Source organism: Rhamphochromis sp. 'chilingali', assembly GCF_963969265.1.
Source record: "Rhamphochromis sp. 'chilingali' genome assembly, chromosome: 4".
NCBI lineage: Eukaryota > Metazoa > Chordata > Actinopteri > Cichliformes > Cichlidae > Rhamphochromis > Rhamphochromis sp. 'chilingali'.
The window spans coordinates 13899668-13920115 of NC_137948.1; the positions used below are offsets into that span (position 1 = coordinate 13899668).

General features: G+C 40.0%; 2 protein-coding genes across 2 annotated transcripts; one reads left to right on the forward strand and one right to left on the reverse strand.

Annotated features, from left to right (window-relative positions):
* Positions 1-4171: 4171 nt before the first annotated feature.
* On the reverse strand, positions 4172-9586 carry tppp2 (tubulin polymerization-promoting protein family member 2). Its single transcript, XM_080880095.1, has 4 exons — positions 9442-9586; positions 8455-8646; positions 6172-6325; positions 4172-5321 (listed from the first exon to the last, which is right to left on the reverse strand). The coding sequence occupies exons 2-4, from the start codon at positions 8643-8645 to the stop codon at positions 5130-5132; spliced, it is 537 nt and encodes a 178-aa protein (XP_080736221.1). The 5' UTR covers position 8646; positions 9442-9586; the 3' UTR covers positions 4172-5129.
* A 2616-nt stretch (positions 9587-12202) lies between these two features.
* Positions 12203-19750, forward strand: ftr84 (finTRIM family, member 84). Its single transcript, XM_080880523.1, has 7 exons — positions 12203-12915; positions 13722-13817; positions 14001-14234; positions 14473-14629; positions 14727-14783; positions 14898-14951; positions 15053-19750. Exons 1-7 carry the CDS (start codon positions 12343-12345, stop codon positions 15583-15585), a joined length of 1704 nt encoding a protein of 567 aa, XP_080736649.1. The 5' UTR covers positions 12203-12342; the 3' UTR covers positions 15586-19750.
* The last annotated feature ends 698 nt before the right edge of the window (positions 19751-20448 follow it).

The following is a 20448-nucleotide window of genomic DNA, read 5'->3' on the forward strand; positions in this document are numbered from 1 at the left end:
TGGTGAGTAAGTGACTTACTACACTACTTTTAGAGTAACAAGTAATTTGCAATGTATTACTTTTTGAGTAACGGTCCCTACACTGTACAACCAACAACTTGACAAAGAAGCAATTTTTAATTGGATGTTTAGGAATTTTACCAACAGCCTGTTACAAAACTCTCTCATTCAGTTACAGGAAATCCACATAAAATGTAGAATAAAATGGCATGAAATGACTAAAATAGTATTTTTGCACCAAAGAACTATTAGCTAAAAATGTGGCATATTTCAGCATGTTTTTCCAAAAAATAAAATAAAAAAGACTCTTAGGAACCTGGACAAATGGAAGACAGAAGAAGAAAGAGCAGGCAGGAAATCAAAAGCAGGTGAACAGTATCTGAAAGTCGGATCCTTAAGAAATAGGTCCAATAAAGACCAAACATGGGTCGTGAGTGATATATATCTGTCCCAGACGGCCGTAGTGATCGATGTAGCGGTTCCGAATGACAGCAATATCAGGAAGAAGGAACACGAGAAGCTGGAGAAATACCAAGGGCTCAGAGAAGAGCTTGAGAGGATGTGGAGGGTGAAGGTAACGGTGGTCCCCGTGGTAATCGGAGCACTAGGTGCGGTGACTCCCAAGCTAGGCGAGTGGCTCCAGCAGATCCCGGGAACAACATTGGAGATCTCTGTCCAGAAGAGCGCAGTCCTGGGAACAGCTAAGATACTGCGCAGGACCCTCAAGCTCCCAGGCCTCTGGTAGAGGACCCGAGCTTGAAGGATAAACCGCCCGCAGGGGCGTGCTGGGTGTATATATACCCTAAGGACAATACCTACAACCACGATTACCGACACTAACAAGCTGATCTACAATTCGGCAGCAGTGATCAGTGAGATGCTTGGCTACAAGTTGAACAGCCACAGGGGGCAGTACCCTCCATGGAGAAGGAGGCTAGAGGGCAAGATCAAAGTAGCACGGAGGGAGGTTAGCCAACTAACGGAGTTGCAGAAAGGTGCGACAAAGAAGGTGCATAAGAAATACAGCAAGCTGTCCATACCTGAGGCCTTGGAAACTGCCAAGCAAAGACTCACAGCCGCTTGAGGAGGTACACCAGAGAGATAGAAGGCAGGAGAATAAACCAGCTGTTCTCCACAGAACAAGCAAAGGTGTACTCTCAGTGGCAAGGGAACAATAATAATAAGAGAACAGCACCACCAAGGCTGGAGACGGAGCAATACTGGAAGAGCATATGGGAGAAGGACGCAACCCATAACGGCAATGCTCAGTGGCTAGTGGATCTGAGGGCAGACCACAGCGACCTCCCTGAACAGGGTCCAGTAACCATCACAGTGGCAGATATCCAAGAAAGGGTCTCCAGTATGAAGAGTTGGACAGCACCAGGGCCTGACATGGTTCACGCCTACTGGCTAAAGAAGCTGACTGCACTCCACGAGCGTCTGGCAGCACAAATGAACCAGCTGCTAGTTAACGAGAGACACCTAGAATGGCTAACCGAAGGTCGGACGGTCCTGATCCCCAAGGACCCCAAGAAGGGACCGGTCCCCTCCAACTACCGACCAATAACCTGCCTCAGTACTACATGGAAGCTCCTGTCAGGCATCATATCGGCTAAGATGAACAGGCACATGGGTCAATACATGAGCCGGACACAGAAAGGAATTGGCAAGAATACCAGCAGCGCAAAACACCAGCTACTGGTAGACAGAACAGTCAGCCGAGACTGCAAGACCAGACTGACCAACCTGTGCACTGCCTGGATTGATTACAAGAAGGCCTATGACTCAATGCCCCACAGCTGGATACTGGAATGCCTAGAATTGTACAAGATCAATGGGACCCTAAGAGCCTTCATCAGGAACTCAATGGGGATGTGGCGTACAACACTAGAGGCCAACTCCAAGCCCATAGCACAAGTCACCATCAAGTGCGGGATCTACCAAGGAGATGCTCTGTCCCCACTGCTGTTCTGCATAGGCCTGAACCCCCTCAGTGAGATCATTAACAAGACTGGCTACGGATACCGACTACGGAACAGAGCAGTTGTCAGCCACCTCCTGTACATGGATGACATCAAGCTGTATGCCAAGAGTGAACGAGACATCGATTCACTGATCCACACTACCAGGCTATACAGCAATGACATTGGAATGTCGTTCGGACTGGAGAAGTGTAGTCGGATGGTAACAAAGAGAGGGAAGGTAGTCAGAACTGAGGGGATTGAACTACCAGAAGGCAACATTGCAGACATAGAGGACAGTTACAAGTACCTGGGGATCCCGCAGGCGAATGGGAACCATGAAGAGGCCGCTAGAAAGGCTGCAACCACCAAGTACCTGCAGAGGGTCAGGCAAGTCCTGAAGAGTCAGCTGAATGGTAAGAACAAGATCCGGGCCATCAACACGTACGCCCTGCCCATGATCAGGTACCCTGCTGGGGTAATAGGCTGGCCAAAGGAGGAGATAGAAGTCACTGACATAAAGACAAGAAAGCTCCTTAACATGCATGGAGGGTTTCACCCCAAGTCCAGCACCCTGAGGCTGTACGCTAAGCGGAAGGAAGGGGGCCGGGGACTGGTGAGTGTCAGCACCACAGTCCAGGATGAGACAAGGAACATCCAAGAATACATTGGGAAGATGGCCCCAACTGACCGAGTGCTCAGTGAATACCTCAGGCAGCAGAAACCCAAGAAAGAGGAGGGAGACGAGGAACCATCATGGAAGGACAGGCCCCTGCACGGTATGTACCACCGGCAGATAGAGGAGGTGGCTGATATCCAGAAATCCTACCAGTGGCTGGACAAAGCTGGACTGAAAGACAGCACAGAGGCACTAATCATGGCAGCACAAGAACAAGCTCTGAGTACAAGATCCATAGAGGCTGGGGTCTATCACACCAGGCAAGACCCCAGGTGCAGGCTGTGTAAAGATACCACTGAGACAATCCAGCACATAACAGCAGGGTGCAAGATGCTAGCAGGCAAGGCATACATGGAACGCCATAACCAAGTGGCCGGCATAGTGTACAGGAATATCTGTGCCGAGTATAACCTGGAAGTCCCGAGGTCAAAATGGGAGATGCCCCCAAGGGTGGTGGAGAATGACCGAGCTAAGATCCTGTGGGACTTCCAGATACAGACGGACAAAATGGTGGCGGCTAACCAATCGGACATAGTGGTGGTAGACAAACAGTAGAAGACGGCCGTAGTGATCGATGTAGCGGTTCCGAATGACAGCAATATCAGGAAGAAGGAACACAAGAAGCTGGAGAAATACCAAGGGCTCAGAGAAGAGCTCGACAGGATGTGGAGGGTGAAGGTAACGGTGGTCCCCGTGGTAATCGGAGCACTAGGTGCGGTGACTCCCAAGCTAGGCGAGTGGCTCCAGCAGATCCCGGGAATAACATTGGAGATCTCTATCCAGAAGAGCGCAGTCCTGGGAACAGCTAAGATACTGCGCAGGACCCTCAAGCTCCCAGGCCTCTGGTAGAGGACCCGAGCTTGAAGGATAAACCGCCCGCAGGGGCGTGCTGGGTGTTTTATATACATAATCTTGATTCTACAGGTGATTACAGTTATTGGTCATTTACCACTGATTACTATATCCTACATGTCTTGGAACATAGTTTGGGATACACTGTGGATCTGGAAGCCCTTAAGTTATGTTCTAATGATTTGGTTTGGAGGCTCTTATCCTGTCTTCTACCTCCACAGAGCTGGAAAACTCACAAAGAGCTTTTGAGTGTGTGTGTGTGTTCCTGTCTAGCTATCTTTGTGAGGACTGACAGCTGCATTCTACTATATTGTGAGAACCAACAGTCACTTGTGAGGACACACTCACTGGTCCTCACAAGTTTAAAGGCTTTTTGAGGCTCAAAATGTGGTTTTAGTGTCAGGGTTACAATTAGATTATGGTTAGGTTCAGGGTAAGGGGGCTAGGAAACCATTATGTCAATGAAGGTCCTCACTAAGATAGCTGAATGGGCTTGTGTGTGTGTGTGTGTGTGTGTGTGTGTGTGTGTGTGTGTGTGTGTGTGTGTGTGTGTGTGTGTGTGTGTGTGTGTGTGTGTGTTGCATTTGTATGGATTTGTATTTGTTTGCTATTCAAACATTTAAATGACTAGCACATTACTCAATATTGCTTTTATTTAACACACAGGCATACTCTTCTAGAAACATGCTGTAAAATATACATATTTTACATATCACTTATATTGCATTTGTAGTGTACGTATTATAACTTCCTGAGTACTATATGTTCCAATTGTGATTTAAAGGATCCTACAGACTTTTCGTTTGTTTGTTTTCTAATGTTACATTACAGGACATGTAAAACAAGGAACTATTTTCCCATGTATGATCAAATTTTGCATTTTAGATATTTATTTAGATATTTGCAATCACTTCTTTTAAATTACATTTCCATTCATGGTGAAAATGGGCATTCTTTATTCATTAAACTTAAAAAGACAAAACATAGTGAAAAGAGATGTAATAGGAGGATTTAAAGTCCCATTATGATTACAAAGAAAGTTAAAAAAAAAACTGTTTAAGTAATTCATATGTTTAGCTTCATCAGTACCAGAATCTAACTCGTTGTTCTTCGCTGCTTGGTGTTTTTTGTTTTTTTGTTTTTATTAATAATCAAAGAGTATTGCACTGTGTTCTTTCATGCCTATTGCATTTTTCTAAATAAACTGTTAAAAACTATTAATTTCATACTATGAAACTATGATGAAAATAATGGGCACTGATTGGTCATGTAACAAAGGCACTGAAATATAAAATGAAAAGCTCGCAGAGCAGCTACTGAGATAGCGCCATTCTTGATACCAGCTATGTTTTTATCCTTTGCATTATGATTAACAGAGCATAGCAATGTATCATAGTATTCACACTAACGGCTATATGTTTAGTAAGGCACAGTGTATAGCAAAGCAGAGTAACAATATGAAGCATGTAGTTTCTTTTTTGGTTCCAGCAGAAAATACACAGAACACTTTTACTTGTACATGCTGTATACATCATGAAATTCCCACTTTGTTTTGTTTAACTAAATAAAACAGGCATTAACTTCTGTTTAGTACCCCTATCTAAGTTATTGGTGAAACATAATAATGGCTAGCAGTGTTATGCCTCTTTCACTTTGTCTTCGTAAGTGCCGCTGCCCTTGTAAGCTGCCACATAACCACTGGTGTCTGGGATGTCTTCACGCCCAGCCTTTCCTTTGCCTTTTCCTGTGTCATCAAACCGCTCCTTGTGTGAACCAGTGTACTTGGAGGTGTCAGTCAATCTGTCCACTGCTGCTGCCTTGGTAGCTTTCTAAAAAAATGGAAGACAGAATACTGATATAATAAACTTTTTTTTTTAATTTTTTCCCCTTTTAACCCAGTAAAACAAAAACTCTGTATTGTAGTGTCTTTTTCAAGATGCAATGATTTGTATCTAGAGTTTCTTTGGTAATCCAGTTTTAGATCCAAAATAACACACTGACAGTCAACTATTTTTTCTGATTTGTGACCTAAACAGTTACACAAAGATTTGGTCATCAAAAACAAGTAGCACTTTCTATTCCAGCTCAGTAATAAAGTGATAACAGTGGGGTGACAAGGTGGAAACAAGAACATAATAATGTGGTCATTTCTACATTATTACTACTCAATTACCAAGGTAATAACCAATTACTATCCTTGTAATATCATGGTAGCATCATTATCACCTTATAACTGAGGTGTATTTCCACAATCTTGCCCCTAGTTTTTGGGCACTTATTATCCAATTACATAAATTTCAGTGTAATACATGTAACCACTGCTGCTATCATGATATTACTTGGAATTTAAGTGGTTATTACTATGATGATTGAGTTGTAATAAGGTAGAAATTACCACATTATTACAGTCTTGTTTCCACCTTGCTACCCTACTGTTACCACTGTATTACCAAGCTGTAATAGGAAGTGCAACACAAGAGAACAAAACATGTTAATACATTAATCTCACTTAAACAAATTTTACCTAAGATGATCTGTTTTACAGTTTAAATTTAATTGTATGGTTGAGGGTCAAACTACTACTACATATATAAGTTTAAAGGGATGCATAAGTGTAGTAGCTGGTTGCTGCCGACTTCTAAGCAGCAAATTTTGAGTTTATTATGACTTAATACTCACAGTAACACCAATGTTGGCAGGTTCTTTACCAACAACGAGACCATAAAGCTGCTGAAGTGACTCTTCCTTGTTCTTGCCTTTAAAACGTTTGGGAGCCAACTCTGTCAGGGCCTGGTTAAACTGCTCAAATGTGATTACACGAGCTGACTTTGCCCTGAGGAAACACAGAGTGTTGCCAACTATATTTTGAGAGAAATAACAAAATGAATAATATAATATACACTGCTCAAAATAATGAACAGAAAACCTTTTAATCAGGGATATTAATCTGGTCAGTTAAGCAGCAGAGGTTGTTGTTAATTAGTTTCAGCTGCTCTGGTGTTGATGAAATTAACAACAGGTGCACTAGATGGGTAACAATGACACAACCCACAAAACTGGAATGGCTTTTCAGGTGGACACCTCTGACATTTTTTCTCTCGTCATCTTTTTTTGAGTTTTGCTTCACTAGTTTTCCATTTGACTAAGGTCAGGGTTACTACTGGTAGCATGAGGTGATATCTAGATCCTACAGAGATTCCACAGGTACTCCAACTCCTCCAGGATCACACATTAATACCTGCCTGTCTGATCAAACAATCAGAAATAGTCTTCATGAGATTGAAGAGGAACCATGAGAGGAAACAACATCCTCTAGTGGCCCCTGTGTGCACTGTCTGTCACCTTAGAGCCTAATTGGTATTTTTCCAGTACAATACCAGGATTGGCAGGCACCCCGTGCACACCTTCCCTTTGTTGGCAAGTATTTGCTCAGAGGTGGTCATTTGTTGGGGTTTTCTCTGTAGTATTGTAGGATCTCTACCTTACGATATAAAACTTGCCTTAAGGCAACATTCTGTTGTGATTTAGCGTTATTTAAAACTGAATTGAATTAACATCACTCAGCATGATTGCTTTAGTGGAGGATCAGTGATTGTCTGATCTACGGATGTGACGCAAAGACCTCGAGCATATAACCCCAGTGTTGGCCTCTTCATGCTGGTGGCTTCCTGTTCCTTACAGGATCCAATTTAAAATCATACTTTTTGCTTTAAAATCACTTAACGGCCAAGCTACCTCTTACCTATCTAAGTTCCTATTTATTTATGGTCCAGAAAGAAACATGAAGTCTAATTCAAAACTAATGTTATCCAACAGTCTACACATAAATCTCATGGCAACAGAGCCTTCTCTGTGGCACGTCGCACACTTTGTAATAGTCTGCCTCTAAATATAAGATATCCAGAAACAATGGAACATTTTAAATCTTTAAAGACCCATTTTTAATGACTGGCTTTTAGCTCACGTTGACCCATATATTATTTTATTTTTTTTAACCACCTTAGCTGTAGTTGTTTTAGTTGCATTTAATGTCTTACTGTTTTATTCCTCTTCTTTCATATTTTATTGCATCATTGTCATGCATTTTACTTATTTTAGTTACATTTTAGTTTTTAAAGCACCTTGTGCAGCATGAACTGTTGGAAATGTGCTATATAAATAAACTTCACCTTGACCTCGACAGACTAGGCAACAGCACCCTGACTGCCACTAGGTATCGAGGTGAAATCTTTGGACCCACTGTCACACACAATGCTCGGTCTCATGTGGCGAAGGTATGCAGGCAGTTCCTGGAGGATGAAGGAATCAATACTACTGGCTGGACCTCACACTCTCCTGACTTACATCCAATAGAACACCTCTGGGACATTACGTTTCTGTCCAGCCAATGCTCTCTGGTTGGACCTCACACTGTCCAAGAGCTCAGTGACGCCTTGGTCCAGATCTGGTAGCATATTTCCCAAGGATACCATTTGTTGTTTCATTAGGAGTATAGCCCAACATTGTTAGATGTGCATACAAGCACATGGGGGACAAATAAACTACTGAGTACCATTCTTACAATAATTGCTGCAATGAACTTGCAAAATGGACTCAACTACTACATCATATTTTTTACCTTGACTTTCATGGTGTCTTTGAATTCAGTCCTCTGTAGGTTGATCATTTACACAATGATGTGAAATTTGATGCATTTTCAAAGTGTTCCTTTCTTTTTGAGCAGTGTATACTGACAAGGGACAAGCAATGAGTAGATGCTACAATGCTATAATGTGATTATGAGATGTCTTAAACCCTTTGCATTTACATGAATCATGAAGTTTATTCTGTAAGGTAGTCCCAAAACAACAGAGAGTCACTAACTAAAAATTGACTGTTCAGTTACTGAAAACCAATAACCACATTGTGACATACATTCAAACCATTATGTTTTTGCTGTGCAAAGTCAAAATGAAATCTTACTTGACTTTGCTAAAAACGATGTCCACGTCTGTGGTAGTCACATTCTTCCCATCAGTGATGTTACAGTCTTTGCAGAGCTTTGCAAAATTCTTGCCGTTCATCTCCTTCCCTGTAGCTTTTGTGTCTCCGTGGACTGCAAACTTCTGGAAGGAAGTCTTGACCTCTTCTAGAGACACCGAACCCTCGGCCATGCTGACAGATGAACACATGCAGTTTTTAGTCAATTCAAATACAAAAGATTGTAACACTTTGTTCTCCTGATTAAAATAATAATCTAAAAAAAGGCCCTTAAATAGCTTGGATAAAATATCCTTTGTGAAGACATTTTGTAAAAAAAAATTAAAGTAATAACTATAGGTTAACTGGCTGCTGGCCTGCCAAGACATAGCTGCCAAGATAGTGCATCTAATTTTCTCTCTGTCTTACACACACACTTTTACTGTGTATCCATCATTATGCTAGTGTGTCTAAAACTGCGCTCAAGCCCATTTAATTCAATCAACTCAATTTCCAAATGGCTTCTCTGCTGTTCAGTCTATAGTGAATGAACAAACACATTCCTTCTCCTTCTCTTCTGCCCCGTCTCTCCATCACACTCACTGACACTTACTTATTCATGAGTTAAGTGTTACCAAATGTGGCTTTTGATCGAGCTACACTGATATGAAATTTATATTAAATATTCACTGCATATAAAAATAACCATAAAAACAAATAGCACAGAAAATGTTTCAATGAACACTTTAAAACTAATGCATTTTAGTATGGCGTCATCTCAGTTTACGAATAATCCTAAAAAATAATAATTATAATAATAATAATAATTACCAGTGCTGGTGGGTGTAAAAATATACATCAAACTATTATTACATGTAATCTTTTCATATATTTTTTTTCAAGATTATTTCTACTGCCCTCTCACTGCAGCACTGCAGGTACTAAATGATACAACAGTAAAGCACTAAATCACAAAAATATAAGATGTACCTGCTAAATGGAAGGATGCCGTGTGGATAGTTAGCCAAATCCGGAATTGCTAACAGCTGCTTGATCTCTTTCTCCGCTTCTGCCTCTCCTCCTTCTTTCTCCGCTTCTGCCTCTCCTCCTTCCTGCCACTCCCAGGCTGTCTGACAGTTACGTAAAGGATGGAAGGATGCAGAGAGGCAAGGAGAAATGGGAGGCAATGGGAGGGGGAGAGAGTACCGACAAGCACAGTCAATGACATCATGGGTGCTCAGCCTCTCTTCTGTCTGCTCACTGTTATTAGCTTCCTGCCTCTCTCACAGACTTGCTCAAGGCTTTGTTATGTTATACAACATTCTGTGGAGTTAAACCTTTACCAACATTCTCTTGTACACAAATACATTTTGCTGTTCAGTTTTTTACCCAAAATGATTTTTTACCATGCTCTTTTTCTGACTGGAATATTTAATTCAACTCACAGATATATATCTGTCGTGCTCTTGCTGTCATTTTCACAATAGCCTTCTTGTTTGAGCAAAGATGAGAGTGCCCCTTGACAGAACAAAGACCAGTGACAACATAAATCTGACACTTTACAAGAATAACTATTCTCTCTCGCAATGTCATATCAACCACATAGAATAATGGTTCTGTATTAAATATAATGCATAATAACGTGCCTGAAGATTCAAAACTATACCTATGACTGGAAATTTTTTGGACAGTAGCAATTTTTATGCCACCAAAGTTTGACACAAAAATACAATAAATGTGCAGATGATTAATTGCTTGAGGCTGCTGGCTTTCACTGTGTGAAAGCTCATTCGATTGTTTTGGCCACTTGGAGATATCCCATAACTTCAAGGTTTAATTTTATTTCAGTCATTGTTCTTAGTGTTTCACAGGCAGGCTGGGTTTATCCTAGCTATAGGCATGCCTATAGCCTTAACTATGTTAGGCAGTGCTTGGTTAGACAGGCTAACACAGATACACACACACACACATGCATTCTCACATGCTTGGCCAATTTATAATTACTATTTGGCTTGCATGGATGTCTACAAACTGTGGGAGGAGGATAGTGTACACAGACATAACGTACACACAGGGGGAAGAGAAAACATATTCAAATTCAAATAAAAAGGCCCCAATCTTACATATTTATATATATTTTTTACAATAATGATGTAAAAATTAAAGATTAATATATTGTTATGTCAGCACTGTTTTTGTTTTCTTTTCACCTTTTTGTTGACGTGCCAATGGAGGCATGTGGGAACCCACGTTTTGTATTTTGTTCACAGCAATAACAGAGAAAACTGTTTTGACATCACACACCATCATGAAACTCAGTGCTCAGTCAAATGGAAAAGGTGCAAGGACTTTACATGTTTTGTTTAATGATCTGAGACAAAGGTCTCAAGTCTCAAATGAGTTCTTTGGTCAGTGGAGACTTTCCCATGGATAATTTTTTTCGTCCAGTCAGATGATTCATTGACGTGTTCTTGGAGTACTTTTTGTAGGCCAGTCACTCCTGGGGGGCTTTGCTACTGTTTTCTTCATTTGTGGATGGTGGCTCTCACCGTCTCTCCACAGTGACACATTTGTCCATGCGTCACCATGCACAAGGTTTAGAAGTGGCCTAGAAAACCTTTCCAGATGGACAGCTGTCAGTGAGTTTGGTCTCATCTGTTGTTGAGGTTCTACAGATCCTGACATGTGTGATTTTTATTTTAGCTTTGTCTTTAACTTCTCTTTGTCCTCCACACCAAAGTGAAAGACTCATTGCCAGTTATCACAAACTCATGATTGCACTTTCTTGCTGCCAAGGGTGGTATAACCAGTTATTAGGTTTCAGAAGCAATAAATGTTTCATGTAGAGCTATTGAAAACTGAATTTTACATGTAATCTGGTTGTTTTTTTCCAATATTAAAATTATTTGGTCTGAAACATGTAAGTTTGACAAAAGAATGAAATTAGTTCAGCAGTAAATATTTGGAAATTTGACTAAGCCTATTGATTTAATTAAACCATTTTAATTGAGGATGTTAGAACTTCCGAGGCTCGTTTTTAGCACAAGGAGCCACAGGGAAAATCACAGAGCTATGAGGGAGACTACGACACTGACAAAGAGAAACACAGGGCTTAAATACACTGAGGGATAACAAGGGAATGAAAGACAGAAGAAGAGCACAGCTGGGAGTAATCAGGCTAGACGAGAAAAGGGAAGCAAAACTAGAAACACTGACATGATACACGGACCTTCAAAGTAAAACAGGAAACACACTGACTGAACTCTAGACACGTAAACTTAACAGCAACTGGGGAGACAGAACATAGGAACCCGAAACATGGTACAAAAAGTCACAGTAGACACAACATGGAACACAGGGAAGCCATATTACAAAACCTAAGAACTAAACTATGATGACCATAACTGAAACCTAGGGAAATAAGAAACAGTACAACAAAGGACTCAAAACATAAGAACAAGAACTTCTTGTTCTTATGTTTTGAACTCAAAAAGCTGGGTCAGAAAGACCCAGAACCGTGACAGATAGCCAACGGTAAAGTTTATTTTGCTGACAACTTGACCTCACTGTGTGACCTGAAATCCCTGCTTGGTAGGCCAATTCCAGTGTATAGTGAAGACCAGAGTGATTTCACTCATGCTGGGAAAGGTGTTGTGTGGGAAGACATTATCAGGTTGTTTACTGTAGAAACAAAGCCTTCCCTTTAAATGTCAGCAGAAAGCAGCAGTATCTGGTTTGAAGAGAGGTAGGATCACAGCAGGTTATCTGGATGGACGTTTTCTGGACATCATTCTGACTGACAACACTGGACTTACCAGTCCAATATTTGATGGACTTCTAGTCAACACAAAGAATTCTTAATAATTTTCCATATTGATCTTATTGAGCATTATGGCTGATTCTGGGTTCCCATTACCACCAGAGGCTTTCTGTCTTCTATGTGCGGACACAGTGAGAGATCCAGTCACTATCCCCTGTGGTGACACTTTCTGCCTGGAGTGCATCAAGATTTACTGGGATCAGTTCGACCACATTGGTGTGTACAGCTGCCCACAGTGCCGTGCAACATTCACACCTCGGCCTGTCCTGAAGCGAAACCTGCCAGATGTATACCATGAGCCACAACGAGAGCTTCCAGAGCTTACTCCTTTCCCCTACTTGAATCGTGAAGTCTACTGTGACTTCTGCATTGGCCGTCGCAACAAAGCCGTCAAGTCTTGTCTGATGTGTTTGGCATACTACTGTGAAACACATGTCAAGCCTCATTATGAGTCATCTACCTTCAAGCGGCACAAACTCGTAGATGAGATGGGTCATCTGGACAGAAAGATTTGCCCACAACACGAGAAAGGTTTGGAGCTGTTCTGTCGCACTGACCAGATGTGTATTTGTGTGCTGTGTACTGTCAGAGAGCACCGCAGCCACAACATTACCTCGGCAGAAGACGAACGCAATGAGAAACAAGTGAGGGTTTTTTTTATTGTTGTTATTGCTGAGTCTATCTCAAAATCTTTTAATACTCTTTTTATTTTGATATGACGTTTTCATCAGTTTTTGCATACATTAGATGATGAAAAGAGTCATTCTGGAGTCTAGAGCAGGAGTCTCAAATGAGCTGTGGGTCACTGCTGTCACTGTCATCTCATTGGAGGGCCGCTTTAGTGTTTGAGAAGTACAAAAACAAAAAAACAAAGAAGAAAACACTGACAAATATGTAGTCTTTTATTTTTTTCAAAATTTCAAATATTGTATAACAAGACAAAACTGCAAACAAGACCGCAAATTGTTTTCTCGCTCTTAACTAACTGAAGCCTTTCATTGAACAACCAAATAACAAACTTTTACCCTCTTTCTGGCCAGACACATGGCAGCATTTCTGCTATAATTTTGTTCATATTTAACAAAATAAAAATGCAGACACAAGTGTACACTTTAGTTTTAACTGCTTTTGAAAATTGTTTTCTTTACAAATAACTCTCTCACTGAACTAACACAGCCAATCCCTCAACATGTTTGCACTCTCTGCTTATATTGCCTTCATATTAAATCATTTTTTGCCCTTTGAATACCTTATTTTAACATTACGCTTAACAACATACAAATCCTCCCTAATGATAAAAGTAACTTCAAAGGCCAAATTGCATTATATTTCTTCACGTCAATATACGGGCCACAAGTAGGGGTGACGCGGGCCGCAAGTGGCCCCCGGGCCAAAAGATTGAGACCCCTGCTCTAGAGTGATAAAATCCTGTATTCTTGTCTTTTATCAGAAAGTCCTGGTGGTCACCCAAACTGAAGTCCAGAACATCATTCAAGAGAGGATGAAGGAGCTCCAGGAACTTAAGCATAATATTGATGTTCTAAAAGTAAGATCATAGCCTGGTCCAACATAAATTACTTTTCTTCATAGTAAATTTGACATGGTCTCTTTTTTTTTTTTTTACAGAACTGTTACATGTTAATACCACTATATAAAGGAATCCAGTGGTAATATCAAGGATGACTATTGTAACTAAAAGCTCCTGGAAAAAACTGTCTTTACCTTTCAGAGTGCAGCCCAGCGAGCACAGGCAGAAAGTGACAAGACCTTCCATGAAATGCTGCAGGCAGTTGAACGCTGGAAGTCTGAAATCAATCAGATGATAATGGCCAACATGCAATCAGCAATGTCACAGGCTGAAGGCTATGTGGATCGTCTGGAGCAGGAGATAATGGAGCTACAACGTCAAGATGCAGAATTACGGCAGATCCTCGAGACGGAGGACAACATTTACTTCCTGCAGGTACTGGAAAATCAGCCAGAGCTACAATAATTCATCTCTGTCTTTCTTGCTTTGTAATGTAGCACAGAAAAAACAGTTAATGTACTTATCACTTCCAGCGCCTGTTGCTATAGCATGCTCAGCATTTCTTGCTACCTCGTTACACTGACTAACACAAAACAACACCACGACTTCTTTATGTATATATTTATGTTTTTAGTAAAAAATCATTACACTTCTTTTTCTCGATAAAAAACAGAGTTTCCCAACCCTGTGTGTTGCTCCTGAGGCCATGGTCCCCAAAGTGCTAATTAACCCTCAGTTCTCCTTTGGAGAGATGAGCAGAACGGCCAGTGACATGAAAGAAAATCTGGATGACATCTGTAAAAAGGAAATGGGTAAACTCTCCAAGACAGGTTTGTTCCAGTAGTCATTGTTAACACTTCAATTACCTTTTACTGGCTCACTAGTTTTTGCTGCAATCCATATATACTTGAATTTATATTTTTACAGTGAGCGAAACTCCCGTGTACATATTGTTGCCAAGAAATGGAAGCAAACGACTCAAAGGTAAGTGAGCTGAATAATTTCATTCGTGCTATTTTGTACATGGCTGGCAATTTTTTTTAAACATAATATTGTTGCACATTTTATAACATATGTTATGTTTTTATATTTAAACAGTTCCTTCGAATGTAGATTTTCAGGAGCCAAAAAACAGAACAGACTTCTTGAGATGTAAGTAAATTTTATGGTTCAGAATTAGTGCTCAAGAGCAACATTTTAATGTTATCTAAACAGAAGACATTTATAAATGTATGTTGTGGCTGTGTTTTCAGATGCCTGCAAGCTGTCCTTTGATCTTAACACAGTTTATAAAGAGCTGGTTTTGACAGATGGGAATCAGAAGGTCACCCGGAAGAAAACAACCCAGTTTTACCCAGATCATCCAGATCGCTTTGATGGCTACTCCCAAGTTCTGTGCAAGGAGCCTCTCACTGGTTTCAGGTTTTACTGGGAAGCTGAATGGAGTGGAGAATTTTCCATAGGGGTGGCTTACAGGAGCATCAGCCGTAAAGGGAAGAATTCACACAGCCTGCTTGGCTACAATGACAAGTCTTGGAGTCTCCTTTGCTCAGACTCTGGTTACTCTGCCTGGCACAAGAAAGTAGACAGAGACCTTCCTGGTGCTGGTAGGGCTACACGCATTGGTGTGTACCTAGATTATCCTGGAAACACAGTGGCCTTTTACTCAGTGTCAGGCACTATGACACCTATCCACAGATTCAAAGCTCAGTTTACCGAGCCTTTGTATGCTGGCTTTGGTGTAGGTTCCTCAGTTACCCTCTGCCAGCTAAAACAGCCTTATTAACTAAAAAGTGCAAAAATTACCCATTACCAGTAAAGAATTTACACCGATACAATATGTAAATAATAATGACATACATTGCAAAATACAATATACTACCAGTTATACTAGCAAAATACACAGGATACAACAACAAAATTTACACCAGGAAAACTTCGTAGTAAACAGTTGCCTGTTTACAACAAATGTGGACCAAGTTTGGGGCAACGGGGTCAAATTATCTCTGACCACACCCAGCCACAATCTTTCCTCTGGCTTAGTCTGGTCAGAAGGTGATCTATCTTTTGCACATGTAAACTGATATCACTGGAGTCATGGATACATCTCAAAATCACTCCTGCAAAGTAAGAAATTGAACCACTGGTCAGCACGGGACGTTAAATTACTTTGAATTATAAATGCGTTTTAAGGTAAAACTTTCTAGAATTAATGTATTAAATGTAGAAATGCTATAAATCTACAAATATTTGCTTAGAGAAAAATACTAGGGTTAGATAATAATAATCAAAGTCAAAGTCAAAGTCAACTTTATTTGTCGATTCTGCCACATGTACAGGACATACAGAGAATAGAAATTGCGTTACTCTCAATCCCTAGATAAATAGCAAATGAACATTTAAATATATTTAAATATAAAAGTGATTAAAAATGCAAGTAAAATAATTAAAAAGTAAAAATTTAAATAAATACAATTTTACATATAACAAGAAAGCTATACAATATACAATATAATGGGTAAGTGACATTGAGTGTAAACCAGGCAGAGTAGTGCAAATAGGCAAATAGTGCAAATGGAGATTTAGTAATGTACGGTAAGAGAAAGTGTAACAACAAAGTCTTATGAGGTAATGGCAGTCCAATGCTCCACAAAGTGACTGGTAACTGGTGCAGGCCAGTGAGTGAGTCAGAGAGTGTGTGTGTTTGTGTGTGTGTGACAGAGTTCAGTGAGACCGTGGAGGAGAGAGGGGAGAGGGGGCAGAATCGGGAGGGAGTTAAGCTTCCTGACAGCCTGATGGATGAAGCTGTCCTTCAGCCTGCTGGTCCTGGCCTGGAGACTCCGCAGTCTCCTCCCCGACGGCAGCAGCTTGAAGAAGCTTTGCATTGGGTGCGTGGGATCAGCCGCTATGCAAAGGGCTTTTTTAGTGAGACGGGTGCTGTAAATGTCCTGGAGGGAGGGGAGAGAGACACCAATGATCCTCTCTGCAGCTCTCACTATGCGTTGGAGGGTTCTATGACAGGACGCATTGCAGGCTCCAAACCACACAGTGATGCAGCTCGACAGGATGCTAATAATAAAAAAAATCTGAATTTGTCATTTGCTAATATTAGGGGCAGTCTGTCAGTCATTAAAAAAGACAGATACACGTGTCCTAAGCATAGCATGTGCTACATTTTATGTTATAACAGCTTTTATTATTATTTGGTATTCATTGCTGTACTTAAAAACAATCAATTTTACATTATATTTAGCGAAAGTGCTGTGTCTTTGTTATTGTTTTGTTTCTGTGTGTTTGTGATTTTGTTTTCTAATATCTTCTTATAATAATTTATCATCTGCTCATGGAATTTCAAATGGACACTTTTGTTTTCTCTGTTTTCCAGTAAATCTAACCAGTCAAACCAGTTAATCTAGCATCAAAGGATGCTAACAACTGAAGTACCATTTTAGAAACGAATGAAGTATTTGTTTTCATTTCGAACAATATGCAAGTCATTTGTAATGTCCTCTTAGATAACATTAATTACATAAATAATAATGTTTTGAGAGGAAATTAATTAATATGTTGCATCATACAACATCTCTTACAGCAGTTTTTTCATGTGGTTTACAGGGACCTCATTCAGTAAACAAAAAGCCTATTTCTTTTTCCTCTTTTCTCTCTGATGCTCTCTTTGGCTTTTTCTGGTCAAGGATCTGAGTGGCAGGAGAACCTTATCAGCAGAGGGAAAAAAGAAAGATAAACTTTCTCATTTAATAATAATGATTACCTTTATTGTTCACTGTATATTTTTTTAAGCTATTACCTTTAACTTCCAATTTGGGTCATAGGACACGCATTCAATTTGCTTAGATGATTTGCATGACAAATTACCCAAAGGTACAACAAAACAACAACAACAACAACAATCTTTATTTATAGAGCACATTTAAAAGCCTTGGGCATACCAAAGTGCTTTACATAAAACAATAAAAAATAAAACAGTTCACACATTAACATCAAATACATAAAAGTAACGGATTATGTTCACAGATAAAAGCCACCAATAACAGTAAACTGCAGCACATAGGTTATAGCAAGGTAAGACTGTACCACCATGATAAAAGACACCAATAATGGAAAGATAGCAGAGAATTTAATACAATACAATACAATAGGTCAATAGGTCACTGCAAGCAAGCCAGCATTTAACTGGTAGAAAAGGCAAGTTTAAAAAGATATGTTTTTAGCCGTGATTTAAAAGAATGAATAGAATCAGACGCCCGGATGCCAATCGGGAGATTGTTCCACAGCTCCGGTGCAACTAGAGCAAACGATCGATCACCTCTAGATTTCAGTCGAGATCTGGGCTGAACCAACAGTAACTGTGAGGATGACCTTAAAGCCCTAGCAGGAGCATATGGGTTTAAAAGTTCCTTAAGATAGCTTGGTGCAGTGTTATTGGTAATTTTAAAAGTAAACAACAAAATTTTAAATTGAATACGATATTTGACAGGCAGCCAGTGCAGATCAGCAAGGACAGGAGTAATGTGGGCAAACTTCTTGGTTTTAGTTAGAATGCGTGCTGCAGCATTCTGAACTGTCTGTAATCTATGTAAAAGGGAAGAGTGGAGACCACAATAAAGTGAATTGCAGTAATCAAGCCTTGACGTTACAAAGGCGTGGATGAGCTTTTCTAGGTCTTTATACCGGATATAGTGCCTGGTCTTAGAAATAAGGCGAAGCTGGTAAAAACTGGATCTGACAACAGCAGACACTTGTTTATCAAGTTTAAATGAGCTGTCAAATAAGACACCCAGATTCCTAACAGTGTCAGAGAAAGAACTAGTGAGAAAACCAAAGGCATCCCGAAGTTTGGCACGAAGGGCATTACTACCAAAAATCATAATTTCAGTTTTCTTATCATTGAGGATAAGAGTATTTGCCAAAAGCCATTTCTTGACCTCACACATGCAGACATGAAGCACGGCCATACCCCCATATGCAAATGTTCAAGCGTTAGAGGCAATCAGTCATCACACTACTCTAGAAGTGTTATCAAATGCTACACTGTACACATTTAGTCTAATAATATTTGTGGTCTTATTACAAACTTAACTGCTATAGTAAGTATTGCAGTGTTGTATGCACGACATGTTTATTGTGTGCTGCAGTGTAAAACCTTAAAAGAGACCTTACAAGTGGTCGTGGGTTTCTGCAGACATGCCAAATTAAATTAGATAGTCTGAATGCATACAATGCAGTCAACAATATCCTGGGTCTATATGTATATGTATATGTTATTTGGCAAATATCAAAATGAGACAGAGGCACTTTGACACCATGTTCTTCTAAGATATAGCTAAGATATATTTTGTTTCTATTCCTTCATTCTACATCCTTTTTGTAAAACTGACATTACTAGGCTGATTCAAAGCATTCATTTTGCCATTGGTCTTCTGACTTAATCTATATTGAGTGTTATGTTAATGTTGTCCACCTTGTTATGTTGCTTGTAGAGAGTGGTGCATAGTTGTTTGCTTGGCTGATTGCCTCTGTTTCTTGCATGTACTCTATGTACACATATTCAAACCCTTTGCATGTCTATGTGGGTTTTTTCTTTCAAAATGTGTTTTTGTTCTTTGTAATGCTATTCTATTGCTATTCTATTGAAGAACAATAATACACTGAAGAGATGAATGATGAAAATCATGCCAATTATTATAATTTTATAATTGCTCCTTTCCCATTGTATTGTTTCATTGCTGATGTTCCTAGTGCCTTTAACATTTGCATAAGCTTATTTTTAATAACTGGGTTTCTACAGCTCCTTCTCTACATTTGCGGGAATGGAAAATTCTTCTGTTTTAGGAGCTTTAATTCTTTTTAACAACATCAATTCATTTAGATCATACACAGGACTGTGAATGATAGTATGAAGTAAACTGTTTTGTTTTTGTTGCTGTTGTATTTCGGTGGCTTTTTAAAAATAAAATTGCTGTTTCTAATGTAATGGCATACAAAAATGAAAAACAAATGGGAGTACATTTGTGTTATGATCACTCGATGGCACTGTTTCTAAACTGCCAGTACACTGATACATGGCTCTTTTTTTCTAGGCTTCAACATCACCCTAACTAGAGGATCACAATCTGCACATATAAACATAACCCTTATTTAGTCTGCTTCACATATAAAACAATGACATTCTGACAGGATAAGATGAAAGCTCTACTTATTTTATAGGAGAGTGTAGCTGTCTCTGCTTTGTTGGTGTTTCCATCTCCAATTAACAATGACTTAAGCTTGGCAAGCTGAGAAGCCAGAAGCTTTTTTTCTTGTTTATGCATGCACAGTATGGATAAACCTCTGGTCTTTCATAGTAAACTGATGGAAGCCCAGCATGTAAGGCAAGCTGCCACTGGATCTACGTTTATTACTCTTGCTGAAGTAATGACCTCACAGCCCCTTGTTCGCCACTGGTGCTAGTTTCAGTCATTGTGCAAAGGTACTGTTTATAAGGGTGGGGAAACTTGCAGTCAGCTAAGACTGAAGAAGTCAATTGGATGACGCTGCGTCCCTTCTTGGGATTTCCTTGCCTGGATGACTGAGCATGCATCAGGACAGAAACTCTTATTGAAGTAATATGAGGTTTGAATATCGATAA

Excerpts from the sequence above, each read along its gene's own strand:
- tppp2 (XM_080880095.1), bottom strand. The coding sequence starts at position 8,645 with ATGGCCGAGGGTTCGGTGTCTCTAGAAGAGGTCAAGACTTCCTTCCAG. Across the intron at positions 6,326-8,454 it reads ATCGTTTTTAGCAAAGTCAA|GGCAAAGTCAGCTCGTGTAA; the intron begins GTAAGATTTCAT and ends GTGTTTCCTCAG. Across the intron at positions 5,322-6,171 it reads CTGCCAACATTGGTGTTACT|AAAGCTACCAAGGCAGCAGC; the intron begins GTGAGTATTAAG and ends CCATTTTTTTAG.
- ftr84 (XM_080880523.1), top strand. The coding sequence starts at position 12,343 with ATGGCTGATTCTGGGTTCCCATTACCACCAGAGGCTTTCTGTCTTCTA. Across the intron at positions 13,818-14,000 it reads ATAATATTGATGTTCTAAAA|AGTGCAGCCCAGCGAGCACA; the intron begins GTAAGATCATAG and ends TTTACCTTTCAG. Across the intron at positions 14,952-15,052 it reads CAGAACAGACTTCTTGAGAT|ATGCCTGCAAGCTGTCCTTT; the intron begins GTAAGTAAATTT and ends CTGTGTTTTCAG.